This window comes from Tachypleus tridentatus, chromosome 4 (assembly GCF_004210375.1).
Source record: "Tachypleus tridentatus isolate NWPU-2018 chromosome 4, ASM421037v1, whole genome shotgun sequence".
Lineage (NCBI taxonomy): Eukaryota > Metazoa > Arthropoda > Merostomata > Xiphosura > Limulidae > Tachypleus > Tachypleus tridentatus.
In genome coordinates this window covers 117,466,896-117,478,978 of record NC_134828.1, presented here as the reverse complement: position 1 = coordinate 117,478,978, position 12,083 = coordinate 117,466,896, and the positions used below count along the sequence as shown (strand labels likewise).

At 33.1% G+C, this 12,083-nt stretch overlaps 1 protein-coding gene across 2 annotated transcripts in view; it reads left to right on the top strand.

The window, feature by feature from the left end:
* LOC143249940 (zinc finger protein basonuclin-2-like) overlaps positions 1-12,083 on the top strand; it is a 212,819-nt gene that overhangs the window by 183,752 nt on the left and 16,984 nt on the right. For both annotated transcript variants that reach the window (XM_076500559.1, XM_076500560.1), the window contains exon 3: positions 7,840-8,075. In XM_076500559.1, coding sequence (XP_076356674.1) covers positions 7,840-8,075 — 236 coding nt within the window. The remainder of the gene's footprint in view (positions 1-7,839; positions 8,076-12,083) is intronic.

Here is a 12,083-nt window from a genome sequence, read left to right as displayed (position 1 = left end):
CTTTTAATCAATATGCGAAGTTACCCTATTTTTTAAGCTACAGTTCTTGTTAAAAAGAACCTCGGTTATAGAATATACGACTGATGTAATGGTGGATTGGTAATCATATAAGATTGATGAAGGTTATGAGTTTACGTTTACTTCAGATTTTACCATAAGACTTGATTAATTTTCCTTAACAGGAAATAATTAATCATTTTCATTGATTATAGTTTCAACGGGTATTTCTAGATTTTAATTTTGGAGGAAGGTTGTTTTTTTTCTACAACATAACTAGTTATATTTAATTTATGGAAAGTTTGAGATGGAAACTTAACAGCTGAAATATTGATTTATTGGTTTTTATGATTTTTGTTGATACTTTGTCGAAAAAAATATTTTTTGAAATTATTTTTAGTGATACAATAGAATTACAATTTGACCAATCACAGGTACTTACACTGTGTGGTCTGCGTCCTCCATGGTACAGCGGTAAGTCTACGGAGTTACAACGCTAAAATGAGAGGTTCGAATCTTCTCGGTGGACTCAGCAGATAGTCTAGTGTGGCTTTACTATAAGAGAAGCACACAAATACAAATTCTGATCTTTTACTAACATAGTTGTCATGACGTCAGCGTACGTCTCTAAATCCTGTAAAAAGTGAGATAAAATTTTTATTTATGAAATATATCATTTGTTGCATTTCCAAAGTTTTTATGCGAAGTACAAAAAATTACGAAAGACATAATTCAATTAAAAAAAAAAACAGAAGAAAACTGTCGTTAGTTTGGAAAAGCCTTATTTTAGGATAATGTTAAAACCGATAGAGTTTTAGTTAAGTTAGAGGAAAATTAACGCCCTACAAATGATCATATCAGACTTTAAAGTTAAACCTTACAATTAATTCATCCTGTTGGTATGATGGCAATCATGCTCTGTACTGTAATGATAGCGTTTCGTGTTTCTTTACGGAATGATTAAAATTCTATTAACTCCAAGAAAACGTTATTTCTTTGTTAACTTTATCAAACTGGAGTCACTGTTTTCCAGTTTTTAACTTTATCAAACTGGAGTCACTGTTTTCCAGTTTTCTTCTTGCAGTAACTTCGTAGTTCAGTGAATGAAAAATTTCTCACAAATCGTTTCATACAAAAATAACGTATTTTGAAGAATGAGTCAGGGACTACACGTTACTTTCTTTAGCTAAGGATTTAACGTGTAATAATATAACGTGTGACAATTTTATTTCAAATAAACTTCGTCCTCCTGTGAGTCACCTGTTATTTTGTTGACTTACTTCCAGAGTTTGATTACCTGCGGTGGACAGAGGACACATAGTTATTGCGTAGTTAGGACACATAGTTATTGTGTAGTTAGGACACATAGTTATTGTGTAGTTACGACACATAGTTATTGTGTAGTTAGGACACATAGTTATTGTGTAGTTAGGACACATAGTTATTGTGTAGTTGGGGCACAAAGTTATTGTGTAGTTGGGACACAAAGTTATTGTGTAGTTAGGACACATAGTTATTGTGTAGTTACGACACATAGTTATTGTGTAGTTAGGATACGTAGTTATTGTGTAGTTAGGACACATAGTTATTGTGTAGTTAGGACACGTAGTTATTGTGTAGTTATGACACATAGTTATTGTGTAGTTAGGACACGTAGTTAGGACACGTAGTTATTGTGTAGTTACGACACATAGTTATTGTGTAGTTAGAACACATAGTTATTGTGTAGTTAGGACACGTAGTTATTGTGTAGTTAGGACACGTAGTTATTGTGTAGTTAGGAACATAGTTATTGTGTAGTTAGGACACATAGTTATTGTGTAGTTAGGACACATAGTTATTGTGTAGTTAGGACACATAGTTATTGTGTAGTTAGGACACGTAGTTATTGTGTAGTTAGGACACATAGTTATTGTGTAGTTAGGACACATAGTTATTGTGTAGTTGGGACACAAAGTTATTGTGTAGTTGGGACATAAAGTTATTGTGTAGTTAGGACACATAGTTATTGTGTAGTTACGACACATAGTTATTGTGTAGTTACGACACATAGTTATTGTGTAGTTGGAACACAAAGTTATTGTGTAGTTAGGACACATAGTTATTGTGTAGTTACGACACATAGTTATTGTGTAGTTAGGACACGTAGTTATTGTGTAGTTAGGACACATAGTTATTGTGTAGTTAGGACACATAGTTGTTGTGTAGTTAGGACACATAGTAATTGTGTAGTTGGGACACAAAGTTATTGTGTAGTTAGGAGACATAGTTATTGTGTAGTTAGGACACATGTTATTGTGTGAGTTAGGACACATAGTTATTGTGTAGTTAGGAGGACACACATAGTTATTGTGTAGTTAGAACACATAGTTATTGTGTAGTTAGGACACATAGTTATTGTGTAGTTAGGACACATAGTTATTGTGTAGTTACGACACATAGTTATTGTGTAGTTACGACACATAGTTATTGTGTAGTTAGGACACGTAGTTATTGTGTAGTTAGGACACATAGTTATTGTGTAGTTAGGACACATAGTTATTGTGTAGTTAGGACACATAGTTATTGTGTAGTTTGGAGACATAGTTATTATGTAGTTGGGAGACATAATTATTGTGTAGTTAGGAGACATAATTATTGTGTAGTTATGACACATAGTTATTGTGTAGTTAGGACACATAGTTATTGTGTAGTTAGGAGACATAATTATTGTGTAGTTATGACACATAGTTATTGTGTAGTTATATGGATATCTTGATTCTTTTCCTACTGTATTTCAGTTATCACATCTTTGAGGAATGCCTGTTATCATTGCTATTGTTGTGTATGGTCACAGCAGTATGTGCTTTTACAACCATAATAAGTAATTGTTAGTAAAGAACACTTTGATTGGTCTGTAGTTCCAGGAATGACCAGTTTTGACGGAACAAGACCTCTAGTGTAACAAATGAGGTCTCGTGATTCGTGATGACGAGAAACCCACTTGAAATATAAATGTATCTCAGAACGACTGGTATTGGTATTAACACTTTTATTGATAAGGAGAGAACAATGTTTTGACCTTTCTAGGTCATCTTCAGGTTAACAAAAAGAGAGTTTGCAACTGATCGTCTTTGGGATGAGTGTGTAAACGAGGACTGTATTGTAGGGGGCGCTGCAGTTAAATGTTAGGTTGTTAATTAATATAGGTACAAAGGTGTTCCTATATATTGGTTTAATATTGGTTTTACTTGCTGTATAAGTAGGGCTTCTTTGATTTTGTATTTGTTTATATTTGTTTCCCTACTTAGTATATGGGTGTGTTATATGGTGTGCGTGTTAATTGTGATTATGTATCGTATGTAGGAAATACGTGTGTTAATTGTGATTATTACCTTAATTGGAAAATGTGCGTGTTAATTATGATTATATACCTTAGTTTTAAAATGTGCGTGTCAATTGTGATTATATAGAGTTGGGAAACGTGTGTGTTACTTTTGATTATATACCTTAATTGGAAAATGTGCGTGTTAATTGTGATTATATAGAGTAGCTGGGAAATGTGTATGTTCATTGTGATTATGTATAGTAGCTGAGAAAAGCGCGTGTTAATTGTGTTAATGTACCGTAGCTGGGAAATGTGCTTGACAATTGTGATTATATATTTTAACTAAGAAGTGTGCGTGTTAATTGTCATTATGTAATGTAGCTGGGAAATGTGCGTCTTAATTGTGATTATATACAGTAGTTGAGAAATGTGCGTGTTAATTGTGATTATATACAGTAGTTGAGGAATGTGCGTGTTAATTGTAATTATGTATCATCTATGGGAAATGTGTATGTTAGTTGTAATTATGCATCATCTATGGGAAATGTGTATGTTAATTGTAATTATGTATCATCTCTGGGAAATGTGCGTGTTATTTTTAATTATGTATCATCTCTGGGAAATGTGCATGTTAATTGTAATTATGTATCATCTGTGGGAAATGTGTATGTTAATTATAATTATGTATCATCTCTGGGAAATGTGCGTGTTAGTTGTAATTATGTATCATCTCTGGGAAATGTGCATGTTAGTTGTAATTATGTATCATCTATGGAAATGTGCATGTTAGTTGTAATTATGTATTTAAGGCATTTTCCTTTTTATCAACCAAGGTAAATGCAAGTTTTTTTTCTTTTGCCAATATTTTAAAAACTAACTTAATAGGAGCGAGTTACAAACCAATAATTTAATGCCAAGAAACATTTATATAATGTCATGACTCTAGACTTATAGCATCCTATTTGAAGATTTATGGTTCTTTGTGTAGAACTTATTTTTTAACCCTGCCTTATGTTTGATACTAATTTAATTGTCCAAAATATGAAGTACACGAACTTACGTATTTTAATCATTTGATTTTATACAAAACAGAACTAAGTTCTTGGATCTTCAAAGTCCACTTGAAGTCAATCAATCAATCAGTTCGGTCATTACCAGAGTATTAAGTAAAGTTATGAAAATTAAGTAATATTGATGACTCAAACCAAATCATAGTTATAAGTTGGTTTAAACAACATGTTATTAAACCAGCAACCTTCGTGGACACACCTACAATATTCATCTCAATAAACATCTCATCTCGTAAGCTAGAGTCTCTTCATTCTTTGTTTTTAAACACTATAACCTTCGTTTGTGCCAGGTTCTACCAATTTTTACTGTAAAAAAACCCAGTGCACAGAAACTGGTCAATTTGTTTTTCTCCCAACCTCATATACTAATAGGATAATAAATTCTATTCATATTTAAGTATTGCTTCCAAAAGTTATTGGATGAGGTACCGCTTTGGGTGTCGTATCAAGAGGCCAGCAGAGGCAGAAGGGTGCGGTGACAACCTTCTCACGATTACCTGAGTGCATTCCAATAGTCACGATTTCTCTTGAAGCCGACTATATCACTATTAAAGTCGTGGGTACAACCTCGTTAGGTTGTCACCTCTGATGTCATGATAAATATACAAAATCATCGTTTCCTCGGTAGTTAAACATGCCGTGACTAACTGACTGGGTCCAACATTTGTGATACATTTGACGACCGTTAACACGTGTGTTAATTCTGCGATCTGATACGTTTCATCTAACTCGTTCTGATTATTAAATAGTCTTGACTGGCTATGTTTGAATATCTAGAGCATACTGACAAGCAAGATGCTCCATCAAAATTGAAAGAGCACAAGAACGTGACAGATTTAGGTTAACTTGGCTTTAGAAAGTACTCGAAGCTGATTTACTTGTACAGGAACGAGTTTCTTTGTTAATTCACTATAAATGATTTGTTTCTACCGTTCGCTGTTCCTGTCTTTCCTGACGAGATACCCTTACTTTAATTAAAGTATATCACAGCTAGGTGTGCATGACTTGTGATTTTAATGTACCCCACCTCCAACGTGTTCTTCCATATCTTAATATTTAGATAAATATGTTGACAATGTTCCAGAGTTTTAACAAACAAATTGATGATATAAATTATAACAAAAGAATCAATTTGTAGGAACCAGTAGAGTGAAAAAATAATTCAAATTTTTGAATTATACAAAAGTGTGTTTCATAAATACTGGTTCTATACTGAAGGGGTTTTAAAACATAGAGTGAAAAAATAATTCAAATTTTTGAATTATACAAAAGTGTGTTTCATAAATACTGGTTCTATACTGAAGGGGTTTTAAAACATAGTTGTGTGATTTGTTTATGGAATACAAAACATTTGTTAGAAACAAACGAGACACGGGTAAGAACAAAACTTTCCAAAGATTCCTCAGGTACTGAGCACTAGTTTTACCTTTAGTTTCGTTTCATCTTTCCGTCCCTGTGTAAGAAACTTTATTCCGACGAATGCACTTTACTCTGAAATACCTGAACCTGAAAATATATCAGTTTTATTTCTTCATTGGAGAACGTAACTCAACCCAGTGTTGAGGTAACCATATGTGACACAGAATATAAACTGCTAAGGAAATTTGACTTCGTCATTGTTTCGAGGTCGAGCTAACCATATGTGACACAGAATATAAACTGCTAAGGAAATTTGACTTCGTCATTGTTTCAAGCTGTAAGAGCAAATTTCCTGAATATTGAAGGTTACAAGTTTGTACATTTATTTCTTAGCAGTTCAAAATGTGTTCCCCTCTTTTAAGCAAAAATATAAATGCGCATGCGCAATATGACGTAAGCTTGTTTCAATGAACCTCACAATGAATAAGGTTAAAACCTAATTTCCATCCTTCTCTTATTTACAAACGTACGTCAGTGCTATGGGCTAATTCAGCTATTCTTCTCACCGTGCGTCAGTAGCGTGGGCTGGTTCAGTCATTATACTATATTTTAAAACAGTATGTTAGAGATATTTTTATTTCAATTAAAAGATATCTGAAAAAGTTAATATTTATATCCTTCGTATACGTTGAAATTTATTTAATATCGTTAATAGCAACAGTCTTGTCCATCTGGTGAACGTTCATAATTTTACTGACTTACGATATAAATATGGGGCTCAATACTTCATGGTGGACACAGTGTAAAACAATATTCTTAGAAATTATAATTAAAATTTGATATTTTTGAATGACAATTACGATCACAAAGGTGATAAACGACCTGATTGCTTTAAAAAAGTTATAAATAACCTACACTGTTCATAAGAAAAGTAATAAACAACCTACACTGTTCATAACAAGGTAATAAACAGCTTAAACTGTTCATAACAAAGTAATAAACAACCTACACTGTTCATAACAAGGTAATAAACAACCTACACTGTTCATAACAAAGTAATAAACAGCTTAAACTGTTCATAACAAAGTAATAAACAACCTACACTGTTCATAACAAGGTAATAAACAACCTACACTGTTCATAACAAAGTAATAAACAATCTACACTGTTATTAACAAGGTAACGAACAACCTACACTGTTCATAACAAGGTAATAAACAAACTACACTGTTTATAACGAAGTAATAAACAACCTACACTGTTTATAACGAAGTAATAAACAACCTACACTGTTCATAACAAGGTAATAAACAACCTACACTGTTAATAACAAGGTAATAAACAACCTACACTGTTCATAACAAGGTAATAAACAACCTACACTGTTCATAACAAGGTAATAAACGACCATTATTATAGTTTGCACAGATCTTATGTGAATTGGATAAAACATTTAACTTAATAATAGTTATTGTAAACAACAATGTGTATACAGTATTACAATTTAACCGTAAATTTATTTCTTATCAGATTCGAGTATTTGTTTTCAGTTTTTCATTATAGTGTTAAGGGATATGTTTCTATCATTTTCTTCCATAATAGTAATTGGTCTCCTTTATATTCAATGTTATTTCTTCTGTTTTTTTCTCTTGTTTTTCCAATAATTTTCTTACCTTATTTTTATTTAAATATTGCACATAATTCGTTTCGGGTTTTATTTTCCTTCATCTGTTATAAGAATGTTCTTTATTTATGTATACGTTTGTTTTTTGGTATTTTTATTTTCACTTCGTTAATCCCAACAGTTACTTTATTTTCCTTGTTATTCTGTGAACATTATTTTAATATTCCTTATGTCTGTTTTTCTCTCAACGTAATTTTTTAAAAATATTTTGTTGTGTATTTTCGCTAATGAGGACTATAATTTCTTTACTTATTCTCTGTGTGTATCTGATGAGGACTATAATTTCCTTTACTTATTCTCTGTGTGTATCTGATGAGAACTATAATTTCCTATACTTATTCTCTGTGTGTATCTGTCTTTATTTACCTTCTACTAAAACTGATCTATCTACAGATATCACATTACTCCATTTCTATTTGTAGCCCTAGACAAGCTCGGGTTTCGACATCTCTACAATTGCCACCAGATGGAGCTTGTCCAACCATGTATCGTGTTTGACGTAGCATCACTAATGTTATACGGAACACAAGCCATCCCAATTAGACTTAAAATCCTGTTGGACCGGTTATTTAGTGTCTTACAACATGAAGAAGTGCTTCATGTACTTCAGGGTTTCAGCTGGACTTACGAAGACTACGTTCGAGGTTATATGCTCCAGGTAAACTTTATACATGTGTTTTTATGAGTGCTTCAGTTAGACAGAATAAAAAATAAATACATTTTCATAGTGTTTTTCATCTGTTGTTTGTATTTTTCTTTATCAAAATGCAACGCATTTTCTTTACTCCAACGAAACAAGAACGTCCCATTAACCATGTGTCCAGATGTTTTTTTTTTGTTAATTTCCCTCAAAGCAACACCAGGGCTATCTGCGCTAGCCGTCCCTAATTTAGCAGTGTAAGACTAGAGAGAAGGCAACCAGTCTTCACCACCCACCGCCAACTCATGGGCTACTCTTTTACCAACGAATGCTAAGTGGGATTGACCGTAATTATAATGTTCCCACGGCTGAAAGGGCGAGCATATTTGTTGTGACGGTTATTCGAACTCGCCACCCTCAAATCACGTAGCGAATGCTCTAACCACCTGGCCATGTCGAGTGCATACAAGTGTGCTGTGTACCATGATAGAATGCCCTAACCACCTGGCCATGTCGAGTGCATACAAGTGTGACTGTGTACCATGATAGCTGTTGGCGAGGAAGTGATATGAGAGGATGTATATATATATATATAGTTAAATGAGATGAGAGGATATATATATTTATATGACATGAGAGTATATATATATAGTTATATGAGATGAGAGGATGTATATATAGTTACATTAGATGAGGGGATATATATAATTATATGAGATGAGAGGATATATATAGTTATTATATGAGATGAGAGGATATATATATATCATTATATGAGATGAGAGGATATACATATAGGTATATGAAATGAGAGGATATATATATATATATAGTTATATGTTTGTGCGTGTGTATTTAAAATTTTTTTGACACTTTTCTTGTACTATCAGTGTATATTTTATGTATTGTGAAACATACTCTTAAAACAACTATTTATTTTCATCTGTCTATTGTATTTAGTTAGAGAGAATGTAGCTGGTTTTATATCTTCAGTGAAGAATGTACAAAATGTCAGTCTCTGTATCAGGCCTCAGTACAGAAAGTCAGAATGTACGAAATCTCAGTTTTTATATCAGGCCTCAGTACAAAAAGTCAGAGTGTACGAAATCTCAGTCTCTGTATCAGGCCTCAGTACAAAAAGTCAGAGTGTACAAAATCTCAGTTTCTGTATCAGGCCTCAGTACAGAAAGTCAGAGTGTACGAAATCTCAGTCTCTGTATCAGGCCTCAGTACAAAAAGTCAGAGTGTACGAAATCTCAATCTCTGTATCAGGCCTCAGTACAGAAAGCCAGAGTGTACGAAATCTCAGTCTCTGTATCAGGCCTCAGTACAGAAAGTCAGAGTGTACGAAATCTCAGTCTCTGTATCAGGCCTCAGTACAGAAAGTCAGAGTGTACGAAATCTCAGTCTCTGTATCAGGCCTCAGTACAGAAAGCCAGAGTGCACGAAATGTCAGTTTCTGTATCAGGTCAAGTCATGTCAACTATACTTGTAACGAAACACAAACGTGTTGAAATGTTTACATCCGTTAATCAGTTTAAATTTCTCTTCTCTCGATGGAGGTTTTAACTTTGGAAATTCAGCCATCTGATTATGTTGTAGGAACTGTGTGTATTTAGACTTAACTTGGGAAAATCAGCCATCTGATTATGTTGTAAGAACTGCGTGTATTTAGACTTAACTTGGGAAAATCAGCCATCTGATTATGTTTAGGAACTGCGTGTATTTATAATTAATTTGTGAAAATCAGCCATCTGATTATGTTGTAGGAACTGTGTGTATTTAGACTTAACTTGGGAATATCAGCCATCTGATTATGTTGTAGGAACTGCGTGTATTTAGAATTAATTTGTGAAAATCAGCCATCTGATTATGTTGTAGGAACTGTGTGTATTTAGACTTAATTTGTGAAAATCAGTCATCTGGTTATGTTGTAGGAACTGCGTGTATTTAGACTTAACTTTAGAAAATCAGCAATCTGATTATGTTGTAGGAACTGTGTGTATTTAGACTTAACTTGGGAAAATCAGCCATCTGATTATGTTGTAGGAACTGCGTGTATTTAGAATTAATTTGTGAAAATCAGCCATCTGATTATGTTGTAGGAACTGTGTGTATTTAGACTTAACTTGGGAATATCAGCCATCTGATTATGTTGTAGGAACTGCGTGTATTTAGAATTAATTTGTGAAAATCAGCCATCTGATTATGTTGTAGGAACTGTGTGTATTTAGACTTAATTTGTGAAAATCAGTCATCTGATTATGTTGTAGAAACTGCGTGTATTTAGACTTAACTTTAGAAAATCAGCAATCTGATTATGTTGTAGGAACTGTGTGTATTTAGACTTAACTTGGGAAAATCAGCCATCTGATTATGTTGTAGGAACTGCGTGTATTTAGAATTAATTTGTGAAAATCAGCCATCTGATTATGTTGTAGGAACTGTGTGTATTTAGACTTAACTTGGGAATATCAGCCATCTGATTATGTTGTAGGAACTGCGTGTATTTAGAATTAATTTGTGAAAATCAGCCATCTGATTATGTTGTAGGAACTGTGTGTATTTAGACTTAACTTGGGAATATCAGCCATCTGATTATGTTGTAGGAACTGCGTGTATTTAGACTTAATTTGTGAAAATCAGCCATCTGATTATGTTGTAGGAACTGCGTGTATTTAGACTTAACTTTAGAAAATCAGCAATCTGATTATGTTGTAGGAACTTCGTGTATTTAGACTTAACTTGAGAAAATCAGCCATTTAATTATGTTGTAGGAACTGTGTGTATTTAGACTTAAATTGGGAAAATCAACCATCTGATTATGTTGTAGGAACTGCGTGTATTTAGACTTAATTTGTGAAAATCAGCCATCTGATTATGTTTAGGAACTGCGTGTATTTAGAATTAATTTGTGAAAATCAGCCATCTGATTATGTTGTAGGAACTGTGTGTATTTAGACTTAACTTGGGAATATCAGCCATCTGATTATGTTGTAGGAACTGCGTGTATTTAGAATTAATTTGTGAAAATCAGCCATCTGATTATGTTGTAGGAACTGTGTGTATTTAGACTTAATTTGTGAAAATCAGTCATCTGATTATGTTGTAGAAACTGCGTGTATTTAGACTTAACTTTAGAAAATCAGCAATCTGATTATGTTGTAGGAACTGTGTGTATTTAGACTTAACTTGGGAAAATCAGCCATCTGATTATGTTGTAGGAACTGCGTGTATTTAGAATTAATTTGTGAAAATCAGCCATCTGATTATGTTGTAGGAACTGTGTGTATTTAGACTTAACTTGGGAATATCAGCCATCTGATTATGTTGTAGGAACTGCGTGTATTTAGAATTAATTTGTGAAAATCAGCCATCTGATTATGTTGTAGGAACTGTGTGTATTTAGACTTAACTTGGGAATATCAGCCATCTGATTATGTTGTAGGAACTGCGTGTATTTAGACTTAATTTGTGAAAATCAGCCATCTGATTATGTTGTAGGAACTGCGTGTATTTAGACTTAACTTTAGAAAATCAGCAATCTTATTATGTTGTAGGAACTTCGTGTATTTAGACTAACTTGAGAAAATCAGCCATTTTATGTTTAATTATGTTAATTTGTAGGAACTGTGTGTATTTAGACTTAAATTGGTTGTAAAATCAGCCATCTGATTCTGATTATGTTGTAGGAACTGCGTGTATTTAGACTTAATTTGTGAAAATCAGCCATCTGATTATGTTGTAGGAACTGTGTGTATTTAGACTTAAATTGGGAAAATCAGCCATCTGATTATGTTGTAGGAAGTGCGTGTATTTAGACTTAAATGTTATTAACTACACAAGAATAAGAAACAAAGATAGTTTAATTGTAACCATATGTACGTTACTATCTTCACCAGTTTTATAATAATAACACTTTACAGGCGGTGTTTCACTCACCAGTTTTATGTTAATAACACTTTACACGCGGTGTTCCACTCACCAGTTTCATATTAATAACACTTTAAAGGCGCTGTTCCACTC